The sequence below is a fragment of the Enoplosus armatus genome, chromosome 12 (assembly GCF_043641665.1).
Source record: "Enoplosus armatus isolate fEnoArm2 chromosome 12, fEnoArm2.hap1, whole genome shotgun sequence".
NCBI classification, from domain to species: Eukaryota; Metazoa; Chordata; class Actinopteri; order Centrarchiformes; family Enoplosidae; genus Enoplosus; species Enoplosus armatus.
Window position 1 is genome coordinate 16,484,389 of NC_092191.1, and position 24,122 is coordinate 16,508,510.

The 24,122-nt window shown below is 39.7% G+C and overlaps 1 protein-coding gene across 1 annotated transcript; it reads left to right on the forward strand.

Moving 5' to 3' along the window:
* The first annotated feature begins 1,824 nt into the window (after positions 1–1,824).
* tasp1 (taspase, threonine aspartase, 1) lies at positions 1,825–23,992 on the forward strand. Its single transcript, XM_070916167.1, has 14 exons — positions 1,825–1,892; positions 2,562–2,764; positions 2,997–3,064; positions 4,379–4,447; positions 5,207–5,327; positions 6,219–6,303; positions 6,376–6,455; positions 6,599–6,705; positions 8,732–8,851; positions 10,071–10,149; positions 14,137–14,247; positions 16,022–16,129; positions 17,276–17,349; positions 23,808–23,992. Exons 2-14 carry the CDS (start codon positions 2,632–2,634, stop codon positions 23,898–23,900), a joined length of 1,248 nt encoding a protein of 415 aa, XP_070772268.1. The 5' UTR covers positions 1,825–1,892; positions 2,562–2,631; the 3' UTR covers positions 23,901–23,992.
* The last annotated feature ends 130 nt before the right edge of the window (positions 23,993–24,122 follow it).

Sequence of the window (24,122 nt, forward strand, 5' to 3'; positions counted from 1 at the left end):
ATGAATGTCCTTGTTTTGGTCCACCCATACAACTTCTGCTTGGACCATAAATATAAAAGCAACTGTTTCAGATCAGTAATGATGTTGGTCTGGTGTTGAATTTAGATGATGAGGGGTTATGAGCTGTATGTTTCTTTTTACATTAGTTTGTCGCATTCTCAATATTTCTAAATGTGGGACAGTGTAGACCAAGAGTAACTAAAATTTTGAAACAATAGAGCTGCCTTTTTATAACAGTCTCTTAGATAGGAGATATGATAACCTGAAGGTATAGTACAGAATGTGAGGGAAAGATCTTCAGTTTATTCACACAGTATTTTATGTCTTAGAAGAACCTCATGAGGAAGCAATAATCTTTGCACATGTCAAACAATATTAAGTCACTTTAACAGGCCGTAGTGATAAAATATCTTTCGTGTGTAGACAGAGGAAAGTTGAAAGAGGAAAATGGCTGGAGAGCTCTAACTGCATGGCAATGACAGGCTGATAAACTTTTCTAAAGTCTAAGAGCTAATTGTAGTCACAAAGGCAGTGTATTTCTCTGTATCTAAAGCGTATTGCTGAGTCATTCTTCACACTTACACAAGGACTGAATGTTTTTCGTCAGGGTTTCATTATCAGCTGCCTGACAGGCTCAGCATAGACTGGCCATATCTTGGGAAAAGTGCATCCCATTCTTTTACCTACCTCTTCACTATTATTCTGGAGAAAGAAAAGTCATTATTTTAGACTTGATTAGCAGCTGTTGGACCTAACTTGCACTACAAATATCTCTGCTATACACAACTTCATTCAAATTCATCCAAGAATGTGCATCAAAGCATAACCGAAGAAGAACATTGTCATAATGTCAGAAGCAGCAATAACAGATACTGGTGCAAATGAGGTTCAGTGATGAAAGAAATGTGTTGCTTATTGGAAATTGATTGTATTTTTCTTCTTTTAAAAGGCCACTTTTCTGCATTTTTGGCTTTTATTTGACAGTTTGTTGAGAGACAGGAAACATAGAGAAACAGGAGAGAAGGAGGAAATAGGATGCAATGAAATTTCCACAAAATTAAATCAAAGCAACACGTCAATGAAGTATTATGGATGACAGCGATGGTAATGAGATCAATTGTAATAACCTCAATTTCTCCTAATGTAATTAAAAAAGAAATGGCTTTTTTAACGCAGGCTTCTCCAGCAAGTCAGTAAGCATACAGAGTCTAAAGTCTAACTTTAATATAAACCGAGCAGAACCCATGACATGTTGGTATAATCTTTTTCTTGAATGTAGGCTAATTCTTTCCACAAATACTTACTGTATCTAAAAATATCTACATGCCATGATTTCTTTGTAATTTAGGTGATTGACCCCTTAATATTAGTGTTGTAGTTAAGATTAAAGCATGTTCAAACAACAATGTCCTGGGGAAAAAGCTACTCTTTACATTTGTGTGTTAACTCAACTATTTAAGATATGCATTGAATATGATTTTCAATTGCAAGTTGTAATATATTATCACACTATTATATTCCACTCAATGTATTCGCTTTTTGCGTATGTATGTTGTGTATGCATATCAGCTAATAACATCATTTGCAACTGCATTTTATTCTTATTTTTTTCCTCTAGCAATATCTAAGCTTTATTTTGTACAGCTTCATCCACGTGTACCAATGTTTGCATCGAACGCACTTCCTTAGCAACGTGTATCTGAACCAGGAAGTACTTGTGTATGCGCTAGCTAACTAGCCGTGGGTAGCACAGAGGAGTGAAAGTGTGTGGCAGCAAAGTTTGTCTCAGTTAGATTTATGAGTCCAGCTGCCGTTCATGTGTATTAAACACATGTCAGGCAACGTCGTGGTTAGCAGGCAGTTCTGTCGCTGGTAGGAGAGGAGTGAAAATAGTAAGTTCAGATTGTTTTGTTGGTGTGTTCGCGAGCTGTTAGCTAGCAAGCTAACGAAATCACAACACTGCTAGCTTGACTTGAAATAACTTATTTGTGTTTAATGTGATATCCTTCTTTATTCATTAAACAGACACATGACACAAACTATATAGCGCTTTTAATAACGCAAATGTTGAACATGAAATGCGTAACGAAGCACTATCAACAGGAATTGTTTGGAAAGTTGATAACGTCAACTTAGGTTAACGAGATGGTTGATACCCATGCGTGTTGTGTGCAGGCTTTCATATGTAGTCGTGTTGATCCGGACTATGAATAGCGTGTTTCTGGATACCGTTAGCTACAACGTAGATGTTAGTTACGTGATTTTTGTACTCGAGTTAGTACTTCAGTAAATGTAACGTTATTTGTTATCCACTACTGACAGACCACTGACAGTGGTGAAGGGTAACTGAAGTTGATTGTATAGAGAGAATTTGCAGATTCATGACTTCAATCACATAATTCATTGTCAGTGAAATCAGCTCCTGCTGTAGTGATGGAAACCTGTCTAGTGTCCACTTGGTACACAGCTGAGAAACACCCTGCTGCTTTAAAAGAGGCTCTTTGCATCTTGTCCTGTTTTATCCCCGACTGGTAATGTTTGCATTTCTTTTTCTGTCACAGGGGTCATGAAAATGATTTTCTTACCACTGTCTGATAGGCCACGATAGGCTTGTCAAGTTATGCAGGGGTTATGGAAAGTCTAATGCATTCTGCTGAAGAGCAGCAACCCTCCTCTCCCCTGGCCAACCAATGGTCCAAAAAACAGGATTCAAGCAAGAATCAAAAGCCAAAACTTGTTGGTGGATTTGTTTTAGTGCATGCAGGTAAGTGTGCACACCATTATTACCAAGTAGAATTAAGAGCTTGGAAAGAAATAGCATGCAGCACCTCATAATAAATAAACATAATTTAGGTGGTATTTATAGCACTTATGGGTGTTAGTGCATCCATCATGAACTGAAACATTAAGTCTCCCAATGATGTTTTCTGCTTTGAGGAGGTCAACTATCATCTCTTTAGGAATGGTCAAACACTTTCCCTCTTAATTGCCTTCAGGAGCAGGATACCATTCTGAATCTAAGGCCAAGGAGTACAAGCATGTGTGCAAAAGAGCCTGCCAGCGAGTAAGTTTAATTTATGGGTATTACTATATTAAACTGTATGTGTGCAAATAAACAACATAACCTTGTACTGTTCGTATACAGAGTCTGTTTTATTCTTAGTGGAATATTAGTAAATGTGTTACTTCAATCTATATGATTTGGCACTTCTCAGTGCTCTCGCGCTGCACCATTATATTCAAATTAAATTAGTGGAAAATCTGAAAAAATATGTTGGTATTGATCAAATCTTAGTACCAAAGAATTATGCGAAACCCCTGTATCTACCAGAAATAAATAGTCTGTGTAATAGTTTACAGTTTACTTGCTCTGACTCTCTTGACCTGGTACATAATGTTTTGCAAACGTTTTTTTAAAATCTCAATCAGCTTGATCAGCAAGATATTGGGATTCTCTCCTACACTTTCTTGGAGGTTTGCTCAGGTTTGATGGGGAGCGTCTTTGAACAGCTGTCATTCTATATATATTCATTGGGAGTCTAATCTGTGTTTTGGCAGTCCTACTCAAGCACTTCAATGTTCTTGTTTTGAAGTCATTCCAGTTTTAATTTGGCTGTATTAAGATCATTTTGCTGTTGGAAGGGAGGTCTTTGTTCTTTGGCACTCCAAAGCAGGTTCTTCTCAAGAATATCCATGTATTTAGTTACATTCATTGTTCCTTTTGTCCTTACAAGTTCCTTAAATCCTTACAACTGAAAAACAATCTCATGGTGCTGCCATCACCCTTGCTTTACAATAGGAATGGTGTTAGATGAGTGATGAGCTGTACCTAGTTTCCATAGATGTGGGACTTTGCATTAAAGCCACATTACATTTTAAAAAGGTCTTTTGCTTTCATGTTAGCAGTTATTCATTCATTCAGTTATACATTGTTACAACGTCTTAGCATGCTGTTTGTGTCATTTTTCAAACATGCAAACACACACACACAAGGCAAACTTAATGTTTCAATTCAGGGCCCTCACTGCATAGTTTACGCCTGTCCTTAGCCTAGTTTTATCTCCCACTTTGACCATTTGATGATAATTACCTCTGTCGAGGTGTTTATGTTTTCAGTTACATTTTAGCAGGATATATAGGTATTCCAGTAAATGCACTGTACTGTGATTATGTAGGGACTAGAAAGCAAAATAAGTCCTATGGAGAAAGTTTAAATATTTTTTTTCTATCCATATCTTATAGTGTTGTGTAACTGACTTCGATGAATGTAGGTAATGAAAGTATTGTACAAAGGCTTAAATGAGCAATGGGTGCATTTGGTGTTTTGACTGGAAAGCTGTTGCGCTTTCAGCAAGGTGTCTCTGTCTGTCTTTTCCAGGCTGTGGACCGACTGAAAGCTGGGGCACTTGCAGTGGAAGCAGTGGCTGCAGCACTGGTTGAACTTGAGGTTGGTTGGCTATGATCCCGGTTTAATTATATAAAGCCGACTTTTATGAACTCTGTACTCTGTAACACTCCACATACATAATGTAGAAGAAAATAATGTACTTAAAAAAACAATCAAAAAACTTTCAGTGAGGATAAGACACTTAATTTGACATGTGTACATGTTCTTCCAAAACAGCTATATTCTGCTCCAGCCTCTGATGCATGTACGCACATCCTGTTGAATGATGTAAGAGATGGTTTTCCTCAGGGCAGGAAATAGAAAACAATGACGGATGAACTCTCAGCAGCTGCAAAAATGTACAGAGAAGTGTAGTGAAGCACTAGATGAGTTTCCACTTACATGATTTGAATGCAGAGAGCCATCATCTGGTAAAAAAATAAGGCATAGCACAAGTGATATGAGAAACAAAGAAACTAACTTTTAAACAATTAACATCTCCCATAGTAGTGGTTTTCCTTTGATAAAGCTGTTTCAAATTAGTGTTTTGAAGTATTTAACAAACTTCATCAGGGTCACTATGTGGGCAGCTGATTTAAAAAGTTAGAACTGTGTTACATATTGACTCTTGTCTTGTTTGGAAATATTGCCATTACAGTAGGACTTTGGCCCATAAGAAAAGGGACACTTTTTGTCTTAGCTTACAGTTAAGCTGTAGAAAAAAAGAATGACTTTCCTTCAGCATATTAGCGTTGACAATATGGTTCATTGCAATTATAGTTTTTATTCTAGACTCTGCATGTTTTTAATTGTTCTCAGGACTCTCCTTTTACAAACGCGGGCATGGGCTCCAACCTTAATTTGTCAGGGGAAATTGAATGTGATGCGAGTATCATGGATGGGAAGTCGCTCCATTATGGCGCCGTAGGGGCTATTGGTGGTGAGTTACTGCACATGTGTTGATATTTATGTAATACTGTTGTGGCACTGAAGTTCAGTCACCTGGAAGTAATGGCAATGAGTCAAGCCTCTATCTGTCGTATGTTTTACTGAGTTACTTTCTACCATCTCAAGAGTTTTTTAGAGATTCCTAGAGGGATTTGGCATCATAAATCCTTACAATGGGGGACCACCCACTTCTTACCTGGAGAACAACCAAGAAATGCTGTTAATATGTACCCATCAGTGTACTCACAGAGAGTTTGACTTGAAGGCTTTCAACAAAAGAATTTTTTTTGGTTGCAAGAACTCCATTTGTTACAAACAACAGCCCGGGGACGAAAGCTGGCACTGAACATTTAGTCCAAAAGACAACAGATTGTTTTTATTACCACGTCTGCGTCATGTAACAGTCAGCCATATAATTTGTACATGATGAATGAAACTTGGCTTAGGTATAAAATGTTTACCTGCCAACCTGTGTTTTTTATAAGGTCTCAGAATACAGTAAGATGTGTTTTACATAGGCTAAAAGCAACCCAGCATCCATAGGTGTGCTTGTTTAACAATGGCACAATAAGGAAGATAGATAGATAGATAATTTTTATCTTTTGTCTGAGGAAATTTGTTTTGATACAACAAAGGAGTTAACATAGCCACAAGGAACACAGTACAGCCACTAGAATGTGCAATTCTACAAAGTGAACTCGACATGCAGGGAAAGACTCGCGATTTAGTCTTTTGATGACTCCTTTTGCTCGATTCGACTAAATCATTTCTGTGTGTGTTTGCAAAATCTAATCGTGAATTGAATACTTTGATATGTTTCGACTGTAATAAAATCACATGGAATGAACTGCTAGCCCTGTGATAATTCTGACTTTTCCTTCAGGTATTAAGAACCCAGTCTTAGTTGCAAACCGTCTACTGAGTGAAGCACAGAAAGGGAAACTATCAGCTGGCAGAATACCACCCTGGTGATTATCATTATGAATTCATGTCGTATTAATGTGACTATATCCACTTGTTAATTTTTTTTCTTTTATCAGCTTTTTAGTGGGGCGAGGAGCACATGATTGGGCAGTCAGCCATGGAATACCACCATGCCCTTCAGAGAAAATGGCCACCAGTGAGTTTTGTTGATTCAGAAATATGCTTCATCTAGCAAATGTATTTTCCGTAGCGGCAAAACTGAACCAAAACACAGTGCTTTGGAAGAGGTGCATCAACTGATGTGGATGCATTAGATTGAGATAATTTTTTTGCACACAGAGTTCAGTTTGTCTGCGTACAAGAGGAACAAGCGAAAGATGGAGCTGGCAGAAAAAATGGACACAGGACATAATCAGACAAAGAAAAGACGACAATCAAGTGAAAATGTGAGTACTATGTTACCAGTTGATGCCATTAAAATAGTTGATCTTATTTCAAGTGTTTTCTCAACTGAATTACTTGAGTCAGAATGCACCCACCCCCTTTTTCTGCTGATTTTATAGTAGTATTCCTCACAGAAAACATCTTGTTTTTTTCTTCGGCCCAGTGTCGTTTGTCTTAAATTAAAACACTAATTTAATTTAATAAAATGATTTGTGTCTCTCAAACACACAGTGCCAATGTGTGTAGAAAGGAACAGAACAAACAGTACGCAATAAAGACAATGCAACAAACAAACTTCTGTCATATAAAATGGGACTTAAGACATACAAAGGTAAGAGGAGACAGCAGTAGCAACAGTAAGAACGTGGTTTTCCCCAGTAGAAAATATCAGAGTTACACATGCCTTACTCAAAATTCAACATGAATGTGGCTGCATAACTTGGTCTATGATTTGTGATGAAATTGATGTGCTTCTTAAGTCAGTTTTATCATACTTGCAGCCCACTCTTCAGATTTTAAATCAGCAGTTATGCATGGCAATATATGGCATCAAACTGAATTAAAAAAGGGAGGAAACATAAAGTAGAATATGGTATTTTATGTAAGAAGGGAATTTAAGGACTCTGCTAAGACATCAAGATATAGGTATATTCTTCCAGTTATGATCTCAGCAGCACAACTGGACTGTGGACTGATGGTGAGCTGAGTTGAAAGCAGACTCATTCTGCTGTAAAGACACTAGCAGTGGCAGCAGCACAGAAGAGGGTGGGAGAGTTTATCTTGGTTAGGACGTGAATTGTGTTAAATGGAGTAAAACGTGTAAACGGAGCCTTATATGCTTCATTGGATATGTTTTAGAACAGTATTGTTTATGTAGTTCAGTCAATCCTCAGTATTAATGATATATCCATAAAAAGAAAGACTAACAACTAAAATGGACTGTTTGTTGACTCGGGCATGTTCAAGTGATATATGATTACGTGATTGATTGTTGTGTCAAATGGCTAGTTAGCCTAATGAGAGTTTAAGGTTTGAGTTGCTCTCTGTTCTCATCCGTCTCTTACATGTTTACACAGAACTGCTTGACCTATTAAAGATGAATATGTGACCATTTGGTGTAGTTCAGCTTCCACTGATTTGGACATAACTGATACTTAGACTGTGACTGTTCACATATATGCCATGTTCAGAGTTTTAGGGTATTTTACACAGATCTGGCATCAACCTTTTTACTTTTCCATTGACATATTAAGTCAATTAACAGGAAATAACGTCTTTTTGTATCAAGAATGAGTATTAGAGACTCATGGGTTAAAAAAAGTGTTATTGCCTCAAGTCTGGTTTTAATTTTCGTACACTATGTTCTTTTTATGCCTCTGTCTTTTTGCCAAGCAATAAAATCTTTCCATTCTTTTTTCCAGTGCAATATAGGCACCTGTCTCATGATGGTGTATGGCAGCGGCGTTGTTTAGAAAAATCTAAAGCATATCAATATAATTCCAAATATGCCCATAAGTTTTGCAGTCATTTACTGTGGAGTTTTTCATTAAATGATACTGATAAGAAATGACAGGATGGTCTTTGTAGCATTTCGAAATAGCTGGCTCTGGTTCTTTTTGGCCTCAAAAACCTGGAGACAGGGTTGATTTAGGAGAGCACAAGACAGATGAGAAACATTGTTTTTTTTTTTACTTTGCCTTTTTAGTCCAGGGGTCAATGAAGATCTTCAGTTTCAGAGCTCTGATCATGTATCATAATGCCATTTTGCACATTTAGCCTGTAGAACTCCATTCATCATGAAGTCTGAGTCATGATGGTTCATAAACAAGTCACTTCCAAAGCAAACTGCAGTCAGGGAATGAAAACAGCTGATTGAAATGACATCAGAACATTTTAATGAAATATTAAGGGCAAGGAAAAGTGATTCATAAATTCATGCATTACATTCTTACTCAAGAACAATTTTCATTTGAAAATGTCCATTTGTATTTATCTCTTCATGTGACTCCTCTCCTTACTGTGATGTAGGAAAATGGTTCAGGGTGCCTCGACACAGTGGGAGCCGTTGTGGTAGACCTGGAAGGGAATGTAGCTGCAGCGGTGTCCAGTGGAGGTCTGGCCATGAAACATCCCGGCAGGGTTGGCCAGGTAGTCGTCTTCTTCTTTAAATAATAACTTTTTGTAACTCAAGTAAAGATTGAACCAGGCCTTTATTTGAGACAGCAATTATTAGACATGTTGTCATTTCAATGTGTCCTTTTTAGTGAAATATTTTTGAACCATAACGTATAATTTCTAATTTGTTCTGTAAACATATTGCCTATACACTACTCATTAGAGAACAAAAGTATTGGTTTACATCTACATGTAGTTTGGGTCAAATTATAGTATGTTGTTGGGAATAATAGCGGCTAACAAATGCACTGAATCTAAGGTGGGCTGCCTATGCAGCCAAAGGGACAAAGTGCTGCAGAAAACGGCAGTAATCGGTAGTTTTTTTAGATTAACACTGAATTAAATTACTTTGTGTAATATGAGATGGTTTGCTTGTAGGGAGAAACCCACAGAGATGGTTTTACTGCCCACACATTTTCTGTACGATGCAGGCTCACTGTTCATAAGACCTGTTTTCTGCAGGCAGTCACTTTCAGAAAAAAATCTGAAAATTTCAGGTAGCAGCCGGTACCAAACCCACGGTATGCTCTCTACCCTGCACCAAACAGCAGAAAGACAGCTGTGTGTTTTGGAGTTCTTATTCAGTAGTTGCCAAAAATGTACTATCAATGTAGCTTTAAAAAGTCTGAAAGCAGCAGATAAGAGTGGTTAGTGAGCAGTGTTAATCTGGCATTGCCACTGTCTGATGTAATTAATAGAGCTAAATGAGGCAAATTTGCCCTGATCATCCTCATGTCCTGTGCCCCATTTTTTAATGTCAGTGCAAATCCAACAAATCCCAGTAAAACATTTCTGTGATAGAAGTCTATGAGATAGACGTTTATGAGTTTGCATTAACAGCAGCTTAACAGGGAAAAAAACAACAACTTAACAATGGAGACTGAACAGAATGAATGAATCAGTAGGATTTACTGCCTTGACCTCATTAACACTATTACTTTTAAACAACCTGAAGCTCAGAGCAATCGTGAGTATGGCATGCTGTTCTAGTGCTGTTAATGATGTGGAAAAGTAAATTAGGCTCAAATGACCACCCCAGCCTGTAGTCTAAGTTTTAAATAATTTTATCCGGCCATGAGCGTGTCTTGCTCAAAGTTGAATTTATGATATTTTTTTTCTTTCTAAACAGAAATATTAAAACTTACAGCAAAACTCCTTTGCATAAATGTCCTCTTTTCTTGTCTTTTCTCAGGCTGCTCATTATGGATGTGGCTGCTGGGCTGAAAATGCCTGTAACATGAACCCTTATTCTACAGCAGTGAGTACCTCAGGTATACCACAGCACACTCTCTACAACCTACTTTGCAGTTGTGTGTCTGTGTGTGTTTGCATGCATGTGTGTGTAACTTTTCCTCTCACCATTAATGTTTGCCACTAGCCTGCCTTTTGTTTTGGAGATGATTTGAATCAGAAACAGATATTTGATGTGAGGCCTCTTGTCTAGCCTCCGTGAGTCAAGCTTCAAAAAGCCAGATAATTCTTTCCGATGACCTCCAACCATTCCTGCTGAGGGATTCTCATCAGTCACTTCCTCAGCTGATTGAGTCATCATTCTCCGCTCTCTGTTAGTCAGCTGCATGCCAGGTGCATTGCAAAGCTCTTTGGATTTGCAGTGACATTTGACATGAGACACCTGCTGGAGATATGAGAGAGGGAGAACTGCTGGGAGTGCAGCAGAAACATGGTAAATTTGCAAACCTTTAAGTGCAGTTATCTTGATTCAGATCATAACTTTTCTGGTATTAATCTTAGGGTCCTGTATTTTAAGTGAATGTGAAAAATCTGAACTGCAACATGATGCAGAGTAATGACAGGATGGTGTCAGTTGATTGGATTGAAATTCCATTCAACTTTATTATATTGGCATGTCAGAAGGCGACTCATCAGTAGATCTCAAAACCTCTGTAAAAAGCCGTGTATGTAAGAACGATCTTTAATAGGTAAGAAAGAACTATCTGTAAAAAGTATAACTATGACTGGAAAGCAGTAAGAGGCGAGTGAGAAAATATGTCTCCGTGTAATTTGGACAAACTGACCTCTTAAAATCTTTGGCCTTACTGAGTATGTATGTGTGACAGTAAATCTGGAGATAAACAATCGGCATTCCCCACCTACTTTTATTGCAGTCAGTTGCACCTCACCTTTCCCTCTGCCTCAGGTGGGTGGTGGGTTAAACTAATACAGAGTCAATTTGACAAAGACATCCTTCCCTTTCAGGACCAATATGCCATTTCAAAACGAGTTGCATTCTTAACAACATATAACCAACATATTTATAACGTATACAACCATGCTTTAGTGTTTAGTGTGTCAAAAATGAACCAGCAACATTGCTGGTTGTGAGCTGTATGGTTTTAAATGTAAGGTAGAGAGGCTATATTAGCCCACTTGACATAGCCACATAGCTTATGGGAAACATTAAAACCTTTTCATGTGGATCTGTTGCCTAATGCATCTCAGTGCAGAGGAGCTGATTTGATCAGACGGGCTGAAACTTGAGTCATATGTACTTGGACCACTGAGATATCCAGCATTTTGCACTGCTAAAGCTTGTCTGAATATTTGATCACCATCATCAGTGAGAAATTTAGGGTAGTGTATCAACAAAAATCTCTCTCGGACTTTGTACTGTAATCATAACAGTTCAGATGTGTCCAATATAGCTTGTATCTAGCTATCTAGAAGGACCAGAAAAAGTAAGTCAAATCCATTTTTACAGAAAACGTTAGCATCCCCATGGTTTTTATTACTTGATCTACTGTGTTTGACATAGCCTCAGAAGTAAATAGTGCTGTAAATAGTGAACTGTTAACTGTTCTGCCCATTTATATGTATGATCATGCAAGATGCCAGTTTGGTAAGGTCTGTCACTTACTTGTAGTCTGCAGCCTAAAGGTGATAAGTAGTCAGGCCCATTTCGACCGATCTATCCTGTATTTATTACATTAAATATACAGTATAAGACCACCATCTTGGTGAAAGTCCATCAATTATCCCAGTAGATGTTTGCTCTGTATGTATTTTCACCTCATCCGGTTCTCCTATATTGTGGCTTTGCCTTTGATGTTACTAAAAAAAAAGAAGCTTTCCTTATGGGGATGGATGGAGAGCATAATGTGTGTTCCAGTACAACACCTGTTTGTAATTTCCTAACATGAAAGGCATTCCCATCAAAAGAAGCAGAAAAACAGTCATTTTCATTCTGACACAAGGAGTATAATCCTCACCCTATATGTCACTCTTTCTTCCCATCCATCCCCACCTTCCACCCCCTCCATTCTAGTCTTGTTTTATAATATACGGCTCATGTGGGTCTTTGTTTTATATTCACTGACTGCTTCGCCTTGCCTTTACTTTGCTGTGGCGAGTGAGAGAACAGCTCACAAACTTCACCGTTTACTCATGCTTCTGTAGGCTGTCAAATACTCTGTCTCCGTTTGTTGGCCTCTTTTTACATGTCTCTCTGTTGAGTTGCTGCTTTAGTCTAGGCTTCTTGCTGCAGTTCCAGTTCAACTATGTTCGTGCTGCCATAATATCCAGTTCCCCTGGGACAGAGTGGTTTATGGTAAACACATTACAAAAGGCACAGTACCTGGCCAATCCGACGTTCTGTTTTTGTTAAAAAGGAACTTCAAATTGCTCCAGGCATCTGGTCTCCACAGTTTCTGACCTGCATTCAGTTTTGTTGTAGTTACCTGATATTTTACGGCGCCTTTATTTGTGTTAACAGAAACAACAAGGCTATAGTCTAAGTCTTTATGGGTTTTCACAGGAGCTTTTGCCAGATGTGTTTTGTTTTCACTTTTAGATTTCTTGTCTTTTTCCTGAGTACGGGCAGACATTGGAGTCATATTGTAATCATGCAGCATGCATTTAATATCTGGCTTTTCATTAGCAGCAACACGGCATTGATTTTAATGTTGGTCCTTTAAGCAGTAAGTAGCATATTATCTAAGATATAAAAAAAGCACACCTGACTTGGAAGTGGTAGAGGGTAAGGTGAGACATTCGTACAGGCTGCCCAGGCTTTTTATGGTTCCTGGTTTGCTTGAATTCTCAACAAAATGCTTTGTTTCTCTCCCTGGACCTTTCTATATACCACATGCTGCATAACTGAAGAGCATCAGACAGATTCAGGTGCTAATTGAAGTCAACTGAAGCCTGCTGGCACTTTGAATTCATTCAGAGGGATTAGATTTTAGCAATAAAATGATCACACACACCTTTTAACACATGATGTCTATATTTGTTTCTGTGGACTAAACTGTGTCACAGCCTTCACAGATAAAGTAGTTCATTTTACATTTGGCTTGCAGTCACTTATGTCTACCTACAACTGTTTCATGTCTTAACTCTACACTGAGTGGTCTAATAAAAATAGTTTATTCTTGTCCACCCTCCACATTTAGATAAATAATATTTTTGGTGTTTGACCATTTAAGCATGAATGGGAAAATCATGTTTCTAAAAATCTAAAAATACATGTTATGTTAACATGTAAATTTAAAACCTATTGAATCATAAATGTGTTATTGTGATACATGCTGCAAGTATGCATGCCCATACTGCAGTTACACAGTAAGCCAGCTAGAGCACAGAGTTTACAGAAGTGGAATTAATACTGAGTGGTTGCTGTTTCAAATTCCCAGACCAGCTGGGAATCTGGGCAGGGAAAGCTGAATGAGAAACACAAACAGTCCTTCAGCAATTACTGTCAGTGTGCCCTTGAGCAAGGCAGCTGTACTTGGCATCCCCTAGATGTTGTCGTCATTACCTGAAATAATAAAGCTTAAAGCCATCACACGGCTGAGAGCATGCTAAAATAACCGCAGTAGAACTAAATCTTTTGTACGAGCTGAAAAGGCCAATCCTTTAATTTTGCAATATTTTCCATTATGTAACTTAATAACCAGATATATTGGAAAAATGTGATCTTTTTAACACGTTTTGAATATCAAAGCATAGTATTACAAATGGTAATCAGGAAATACTCATACATACTGAACTCTTCAAAATTCACTTAAACATCAAGATGTGATTAATACCATACACAGCTAATGATTTAAAAGTCAGATTGTTTTAATGCGCCTTGGATTGCTGGGCGTAAGTGGTTTGTACTACATGTGCTGCAACTCTCTGAGTTAATTCACTGGAGACCCTGTGCAATTCTGATTGAAGGCATGCATTCTTGCAACAAAGAAATGAGTTAATACAAGTTAATGTTACAGGTTGAGCTGTGTCGGTGTGTCTTTTGCCAGGCTGCGGAGAGCATCTGATTCGCACCATGCTGGCACGGGAATGCTCTGCTGCCATGCAGTCTGAAGATGCCCACCAAGCGCTGCTGGAGGCTATGCAAAACAAGTTCATCAGTGAGTCACCCACTTGCAGCCTGAATCCCATTCTGTTCCATACACACAGATTTTGTCAGCCAAGAACGTGTTTGTGAGGAACACAATTATGCACAGAGAGAATTAAATGAACAAACAGATGTTGCATAACATAAGGAATAAGCTAACAACTGGAAACATTGGAAATAATAGAATCAGAAGAGAGACAGCTTTTGATTTATGGATCGTTTTCGCTGTTTAAACAGGGCATTCAAATGTTCCACACATCATAGCTGACGGCTGAAGATTATTTTGGAAAACATAATTGTTTTGTTGAAAGTTCATGTGAAGATCTTTTGCCATATTCTCAGAAGTGGTCAGTTTTAGAAAGTCTTGTTAACTGTGTTTGCTGTGCCTGTGAATGACCACTGGGATAACTCAGAGAAGACAGAGCAGAGGAAGAAAGGACATGTGGAAACATGTGGTGGTTTCTGCCTTGTTTTGGCCTCCTTTAGAAGTCCGTCCCAGTTTGGCTTTGTCATGGACATCTGTAACACCAAGACGTTTGGACGGGCTGGATGAAGTCAATTTGAATTTAATTCTTCTGTTGTTTCCTCTCAAGATGCACATTAAGTTAAACAAAGCTCCATAAATCCGGCCTTAGCAGGAGCAATAATGTCAGTGTCTGTGATGTGGAGGCCCCTCACTCAACTTCTGTGATACATCTGTCAGGTTCTCTAAATAGAATATCTTTCATGACAATACCAGATCTTTTTGTGTAACACAGTAACTCTCATTGTATAGATACACCTGCCAAACACATACACACACACAAAGATCTACACTCAAAAATAGTTTAATCCCATTCATTTCTTCTTCTTTTATTGTTATGGGTAAAATAATGGTGAACATTAAGGCAGAAATCAAACTGCTCTCATGTTTACAATGTACAAAGATGTCAGAGTTATTATTGAATGTTTAACAAAAGAAATGGAAGTATGTTTTTCTGTGAATGCTACACAAGAAAAACGTGTTTTATAGAGTGATGGGGGACATTACAACCAAAACTGGTGTAAAATGCAAGAAATGATGGCATGCAGACACAAGAATATTTTCATCAGATGCACCAAGTGGTCCTGTTTTTCTTGTACTTGTTGCTGTGTTGAGACATTTCAAGACACCAAAAGCTGTTTTTACTTTGTTCCTTTCCAAACTAAGCCTTTTTTCTTTTATTGCCGCACACCAATCAAACCATCAGTACGTTTTTTTTTGTATACACAACACCTCATTCAAGTCTGCCTCTTCTGAAGTTTTGTCAAGGAGCAAGAAAGGTTCTCATTCCACACAATTAATTTTTGTTTGTTTGTTTTTTTGTCTTTGAGAGTTATGCAGCAGGGTGTTTTTCTTGAAATGAAACACTCTGTTACAGGAGTGTATACAGTGTGGGGAGTTACAAACGACACTACCTGTCATTAACCTATTATGTGCTAAAAACCTGCCCATACAAATGGAGTGAAATATTTTTTATTCAACCAAATAAAATAAATACATCAGGACAGAATAATTGCTTGCAGTTGTTTAACTTGGCCAGAAAGGCAAACAACTTCAATGGAAGGATTCTTTCTCAGATCACCCTAATTTGATTAAAAGTGCTGTGTTTTGTCTAGTCTTTGCATGTGTTATCCTTGGTCTGATCTGTTAGGGTGGAGATCTAAAAGTATACAAGAGGCCATATTGATTGAGGAGAAACTTGTCATTTTTACTATGTTTATGCCTCGTTTAGTCATCTTGTGTGCTGTTTTCTTTGTGTGTCCAGGCTCACCCTTTCTGGCCAGCGAAGATCGTGTTTTGGGTGGAGTAATTGTCTTGCGCTGCTGCAGATGTGTGGAAGCTCCGCCATCTCAAAATATTCAGGGTATACTGGGTAAGACATTAATCATTTCAAGTCGATCACACTCGAACCTCCACGCCACAGCTTACAGTAAGCAAAGATTTGGCTGTTAATATTTTAAAAATCCATCATCAGATAGATCAGGAGGAGGGGGAGGAGGCACTTTGGCTTTCCTGGCGGGTGGTCTGTGTTTTAACTTGCACAATCAGGCTCTGGTTTCACACCCTTCATCTCAGATTCAAACAGACCTCCCACTATGGAATCAACTGCTAATCTTCAGACAAGTGGAGGCCCTCTAAATGCTGCCCAGTATGGCTGATTGTATTGGTGGTTCTGGTTTTTCTACCTTGAGCTTCTGAGAGCGACCCTTCCTTTCGTAAAGCTGCCATCCTGGAATTTCACTCAATCTGAGTTCTGTGCAAAGTTTAGGCCGTATAGCTTACTGCTGGGTTTGAATGTTGCCCTTTGCCCTTTGTGGTGATTTTAACATGATGTATATCGAACCCTCAGCCCCAAAGAAACCAATGGATGAGTTCAAGTTCACTCATAAAGTAGAGCAGATGTTTCTCCAATGTAGGAGGGGATGACCTCTTGATTTCAAATCAGACATGAAGGCAAATTACTAGTGAAGTACTATTTATATTATACATTATGTCCGCTTGAATAGTAAAATGTATCACTTACTCAGTGATGTACAGGCCCTGTTTGATGCTGTTTATGGACCCATAGTCCTTGTACAGTATAGACTACCTCAGATTACTGTGGACTGCAAAGGGCTCTGTGTTGATTTACAAGAATAAACAGTATGTCAACCACATCCTTTGAGTGCTATAATTGAGTTTCTGCTTTAATTCAGAAGTTCTACCTTCCTCTGCAGTTACGTCACAACTGCAAGTCATATATTTTGATCATAATGGGCATGCTCAGAGTTTACCACAGTTTAGCACGCTGAGTCACCTGCCAAACGTTTTCCTCTGGCAGATGGAAAGACTGTTGATTTCTGTTCATTTTTTAAAACTGAACTTAAGTTTAGTAACAGTCTGTTCTCTCCCCACACCCTTGCTCTGTCGCCATGCTCTTTTGATTTATATTTTTATATTTATATAAATGTTGATTTATGTCAATTGATTTTCTCCTGTTCACTCTGTAATGAACCTTTTCATCTGGTTATTTTCACAGTGGAGTTCTTATGGAGTCACACCACAGAGAGCATGTGTGTTGGCTACATGTCTGCCCAAGATAGCAAAGCAAAGGTGAGCTTCCCAATTATTTGACAAGTAAAATGTCTTGCAATGAGTTTACAATTCTGAATGCATGAAATTAAGCCAGCCTCTTGTCTTTATTCTCCCTGATAAACTACTCAATTTGTTATATTAGGGTGCATGATATATTAGTCAGCTCACCTGTCTTTGGAAATAAATGTCATTTTTATCTGGACCAGTGTCTACTGGGATTGATACTCTATTGATCTGATATGTGAATGTCACATATCTGTATTTTCACAACAGTGCCAGTGAACTGGGAGGGGACATGGGGAGACTGGGCACAATATCAAAATAGGGAGTGTAATGCTCTGAGTTCCTTTTTTTTCTTCTGCATACAGTAGACCTCTGAGGCGGCAATTCAGATACTTCTGACGTGTATCTAGCACATTGTTCCAAAGAAGATATGTATTTAAAAGCCAGTTTTGTGGTAATTCTTGGTTCTAAATTTGGTTCATAGCACAAGTCAGAGTGTACAATCGCTGCTAATGTGTTGCGCTTGGTGTGAATTAGGGTTACGACTTACTCATTCTTTATTCACCTGTTACATAAGAGGTTTAAACAGCTGTCATCCTCCCGATTTGGACTGTCAAAGTCCTGCAGGTTCCTGCTAATTCCATTGCAGACCTGGGGAGAGTATATACCATAGAGACAAGTGCCTCCCATTATGCACTGGGTGTAGCTGCTGTTTTTCACCTGCCAGTGATGGGCTTTACTGAGCGGTGTAATGCACAGGTTCACACTATCTCCACAAGGATCCCAATCCTCATTCTCAAACAGTAGGAGTTCCCTCACCAACTTCCCTCCGGCAAACACTGAAGGTTTTTGTATCACTGGAAGGCACAACCAACCCAAACCCCAGGTGTGGTCGTAGGCAAGAGTTTTGCCCCTTGGCTTTTGTATTATGGGACTAAAAATCTTTGCAGAACTCTTTTAAGTAGATATAGCATTTACAGTTTTGTGGAAAATACATCATCAATGTTTGAGGTTTGGCCTGTGATCCTTCTCCAGGACCTTAACGTACTAAAAATCATTAGCAAAACTAATGTACATAAATGATATGACTTGAATCAGTCAGTGTGGCTTCTTAAGCAACAGGGCTTAATGCTCTGGCCTCCTGGCTCTAAATGGAGTCTCAGCTCAGACTGATTTGTTTGGCTAATGTATCTCTGTCACTGTATAAAGAGAGGGCACAGTTGTTCAAGCCTGGGTCAGATTTCAAAGTGTTTGCCCTCCGTCCTGTGTCCCCTCCCCCTCACCCGTCCTTTCCTCTGTCTCTTGGTCTATCTCTCTCTCGTCACTCCCCCTCTCTGGCCCTACCTTGTACCATAAAGTTTACTGAAAGTCATGCACCACTGGGGATATCCATATCAATCTGCATATTTGTCAGGTGTGCTCTGTGACTTGGGTTGGTGGTGAAATGTGAGCATGCAAGCTCCCTTTTCACGCCTGTGCCAACGTAAAGAGGTGAGCAGAGCACACTGAACTGTGTACTGCTAAGGGGCACTTCCAATCACCAAACGTTGCTTTTGTTCCACAATCTTTCCTTTTGCCGCATTAGCTCAAGCTGCTCTGTCCACAGACTATGAAACAGTGCAAAGAACTAAGGAGGAGCAGAACTGCAAGCTTTAGCACTTGTAGGTTATCCCTTAAAATTGAAACTGCAGAAACATTCTCATTCTGGGCACCACAGAAGCATTAAAGAAATCACCATAAAAATCAGAATCACTGCATTAATATATGCATGAAAAATGTTTTCTATAAATTGAATGTTTTCAGCGGGTGCAGATCCAGGAATATCATCTGTCAGTAGTGGTTTCTGATATCCACTTCCTCTCGAAGGGGTATTGGTGACACAGTGATATTGGAGAGTGCAGCCTAGAACACAGCTGCTCCACCAAACGTCACACTGCTCTATCAGAGGCTGAGCAGCTAGTTCAGCAGCTCCCATGTGCCTCTGTGGTTCTCACCATCTGCATACCAGAGAAGCTGGCTGTTCTGTCCTTCATGGCTCCACGCTGGGTGCAAAACAAGGTTTTACCTGTTGCTTCCCAGCTGGGCCCAGAGCCTCCCCACCCCCCCACCCCTCCTCCGGCTCACTGACAACATATCGTCCATTGAGGGGATGCCATAGGAGAGCATCTGGTTTTGCTCCGAGCTGGCGAAGTTCAAAAAGCCAGAAATGGGAACCGTAATGCGACCAGGCTCCAGTCATGATGTCTGTTGTCTGTAAACTGGAGAAAGTGGTCTGTGTGCCATGGAGGCCTAGGAGGAGGCACCTGCATGTCCATGGCCTTGATGGCAGGCTCCTCATAGAGGAAAAAAGAATGGCAGAAGTGTGCAATGCACATTCTGTGGAATAGCTAACTTCAGTCCTCTTGAAAAGCATCTAGTCTTCTTGTCATCTTGCATCTTAGTCTGTAGCAGGACAGTCAGCACATAACAAGTTCTTTAAATGAAGATTTCCTTGACTGTGTTGCCATAAATACTTGCTGAAGAAAACTTGATAAGGACTAGTTTTCCTGTTGCACTGTAGTAGGTTGCCTGAATAATTCATCCTGATTTAAGCACGTACACATTTTCAGTGCACTGACTTGCAGAGATTGTATATAGAGCCAGAGCCATCCACAGCCTCAGCTGCTATTCTACAGACATTCCTCCCATTCCTATTAGCATCCCACTGGGCGTTTGAGCCCATCTTCCACTGCTTTTCTGTGATAAGAACATGAAAGGGCTGATACACAGTAGCCGGAGTATTTAGAACAGAGGTCAGACTGGATTTATATTATATCCTTGTAAGTCTACTTCTCTTTCACAGTGTTTAAATTCCCAGAATTCTATGTATATATTTTTCCACAAACGACAGTGACGCATGCTATAACTCAGTCCAAAATGTGTTGGATGTCAGACCAGTTTTTCAAACACTGTGTTGGCAGCTCCTCTACGTTTTTTCTTACTTTTCAATCAGATGTTGTTTCTGGGGAAAGTTGTCCTAATCCTTTTGACGTTAGACTGTAAAATATCTATAAAGCAGCAGTGCTGCAGAGGGTGGTCATCTGGTTTTAGTCAGACACTCACCTGTGTTTGCACTGGATAGGACATCAGAACGTCAAGCCATGTTTTACAGAGCTACACAAAGCTGCATGGACAGGCCAGTGGCGGCGCTTCTGGAACAGTTAGACTATTGTTTTATTGTTTGTCATGATTGGACAGATGAAAGAGAAGTTTAGGATCCTCCTGGTCATCATTACCACTATAAAGCGTTTGCTGCTCAAATTGTGTAAGGCCAGAGAAAATCAAATGGCATGCAATTCTGGCCTCCTGGTTATTGTCTGCTTTGTATATTACACGACAAATGTCTTTTATTATGGTGCATTTTGTTTTTATTATCCAGCTTGCGTGAAGAATAAATAGCATATGATTGTTTTTTTTGTTTCTTTTTTTATTTTAAAAGAAAAGAATGTGAAAACCACAACACAAAAACAACGGCATAGTCACAGAGCTAAATTTATCTGTTGGCCTACACTGTGGTGTTAATGTGTGGCTTTTGTGACCTCCTAAACACATTCATATCACCAAAGAATGTTGTTTTTCTCCGACAGATACAATGAAACTGTGTTTTACACGTTATGTTTTGTCTCAGCCATACTCCTGTCATGTGGTCACTTCAGTCACTGTGTATCAAGCTGACAACAAGACTCACTGTAGGTTTGCGTGTCTTCATGTTTTTTCTATCTAGCCCAGTTGTCATATAACATTATAACATTTCTTTGCTCCTTTTTCAACCCCACTGACTTTATAATTCATTTACGCTGCTTCTGTAAACATGGGTTCCACCACAAGAATTCATTAAAGCAAATTGGAACACAAGCTTTGATACAGTACATTGTGAAGGAGATGCTGAGATGGACATCACACCCACCAACAGACGGATCTTAAAATGAATATGAATGGGTGTTCAAATAGGGAGAGCATGTTTGTAATAAGAAGTGATAATGATCGAGTGCTCTTTGGCCACCATCATCGTGGATCAGATATCTGCTGCAGACTAATTATGAAAATATAAATGGTAAATGGTAGATGGTAAAAGTTGGCACAACATAGACACAAAAACTGTGTGAATTACTAATTTAGTGTTTACACTTAAGGCTACAGCATTATGTGTCTTTTGCTGACCAGACCAGGACATCTGTTTGTGTGACTTCTGAGCCTGAAGCACTACTACTGTGCCCCTGGACTTGTGAACTAGCGCCATAGCCTGTGAAAGGCACACGATGCTCTTAGCACTGTGGTGGTGTAATTTACTAATTTGTTTGGTTTGGTAAGCCCTTTACTCTTCCTGCTTACTCGCTCATGTTGTCCATTCTGTCAGATTGAAACAAAAATTAAGGGCTTAACATGTGGTGCAAGGTTGCATGTAGGGGTGAGGGTGAGGGCACATTGGTGTCATTGTCAGACACAGTTTTCTTGAAAAATATATGAAGTCATACAGCTAGCCACTAATTGTGGCCAGTAGTGTGTTTTCAGCTGTGTATTCAATGTGGTAGGAATTTAAAAGAACATGGCTTTTCCCTCTGACATGCAAACATCAAAAGGAAAACGTTTAGCATGTCACCGTTAGTTGATTATGACTCAGCTGTGGACCTTCACTCAAAACTGTTTAAACAAGGCCTTTCTTTAACCCCATCTTTTAGATGAAGGGGAGAAGATGAACCCAGAAAGGGGTCCTGGAGGCATAACAGCCTCTGAGAGTGTTGCCATGTGTGCATGGTCCTGTCTGGCTGTTGTCCCATTGTGGTGACAGTTGCCCTCGGGGTGCCAGGGGCCATAGTCCAACTTACACAAAAAGAAGTCCAGTAGAGATGAAGGCGACTTGGAGGAGTGATGTCAGGCCAATTCAGTGGTCTGGTCAATACGTGGACGGACTCTTCCCCCAAGGCCGGAGCCAGTGTTACCCTGTGGGGAGGGAGGGAGGGAGGGAGAGGGAGAGAGATGGAGAGAGGGAGAGAGAGAGAGATGGCAGCCGTTATTGGCACTGGGAGAGTCGGTCACCTTTGATCCCAGAGTCGAAGTATCACTCCCATCTTCACAGCTGTGTTTGCCCCTTCACTCCTCCTCTCACCCCTCTCTGTCTCTGCTCAGACACAAAACACTAGCTGTCTGTTCCCTCTATTCACTTACTCTGTCTCTTTCAATACTCACTTGGCATCTTCAGACTTCAGGGGTACTCATGATGTGACAGTTGTAGTGCTATGTGTGCTATGTGGTTACATTATATTTATCACCTTTATCACCCGGTGATATCATTTGAATTATATTTCAATTAAACCCACTAAACTCACGCCGAGCAAGCAGTTAAAAACTTAATTGTGGTTGTGGGCTTTGGGTACCCCATAACCCCCTGGTATTGTCTCCCAGTTAGTCCTAGTCTTGGTCTTGGAGCCTCTGAGTGGGGTCTTGAAGAGGGGACCAGACTTCTTCTGGGGGACTTTAACTGTTGGCAACAACATAGAAACTTGGAGGAGGATTATTGGGAGGAACAAATTACTGTTCAGGTTCTGAACAGTAACTTGTTATTGGATGTCCTGTACTGGCTGTGGATTATGCATTAAACCATGTTTGAACATAAGGTTGTTCACAAGTGTTCCAGGACACTTCGGACTACAAATGTATGTTTGTGTAGTCGAACTGTCGAATCTCCCTCGGGTGTCAGTTAGCTTCAATTTTAGAACTCCAAAATCGAAATAGTAGACAGACCTCAGCAGAGACTCTACACAACAGACCTCCTTGTTTGCTGCAGCTTACTGGTGGTCTTATAGAGGCAGGTGCATCATGGCTACAGGAAAGGAATCATTGGGCCATGGTCATGCATTTACCCCTCAGCTATGCACTAACTATTTGAAATGTGATTGTTATGCAGCCTACAAGTCACATTTTTTCTATGCATACAGTTGTGATGTAAGCCTGCGTTTAGCCAACATTAGCGCTGTAACTAAAACAGCCTCCTTGTTCATTTCAATGAAACTATTATGTTGGCACAGTGAGGGTCCCAATGTAGACACCTATAGCAAGAAAATGCAGGGTCTGGTGGAAAAGCTTAACTTGGCTCAACTTTCGCAGCAGTGTCACGTAATGTGAATGTCGTTGTAATAAGTTATCACAATTCTAAAATCCTTTCTCATAGTGTTATAAACTACTGTGCAGTGCATCTCATAAGAGATACATGTAATGGATGTGTTTGTATTTGTCTTCTCTTCAGTACCGGTAGTAACAAATCTACACCATCAGAACTTCTTTATACATATTGCTATTTTCAGTTTTAATAAGTTAATCATACTTAATGATAAAAACCATATTCCATCATCATCCATACCTTCATTTTTACAGTATATCTTTCCTTGGATGACTTTCTCATTGTGTATGTGTGTGTCTTCTTTTGTTGCCTGCAGACACACATATCCAGATTACCACCTGGGACCATTCCTGGACAGTGTTTGGCCATCGAGGGAGGTGTGTGTCGACTGATGAGCGTAGTGGAGTGAGCCGCATTCGTCCTCCTACTGGGCTTCTTCAGCAATACTCCAATACAGACCCTTCCACCCACCCACCCACAGACACACGCGCCGCCCTCACCTCCCCGCCACCTTTGTGATGCCTGAAGTAATAAGCTTTAGCTGTTTTAACAGGTGCCCAGGAAGAAGGGAGGGGTGTTAGCTTCTACTTAGTGCACTTACAGTACTTCCCTTTGCCCTGGTCTGCCTCCA

Coding starts and splice junctions, on each gene's coding strand:
- tasp1 (XM_070916167.1), top strand. CDS start 2,632: ATGGAAAGTCTAATGCATTCTGCTGAAGAGCAGCAACCCTCCTCTCCC. Junction 8,852..10,070: donor ATCCCGGCAGGGTTGGCCAG/GTAGTCGTCTTC, acceptor GTCTTTTCTCAG/GCTGCTCATTATGGATGTGG. Junction 16,130..17,275: donor AAATATTCAGGGTATACTGG/GTAAGACATTAA, acceptor TTATTTTCACAG/TGGAGTTCTTATGGAGTCAC.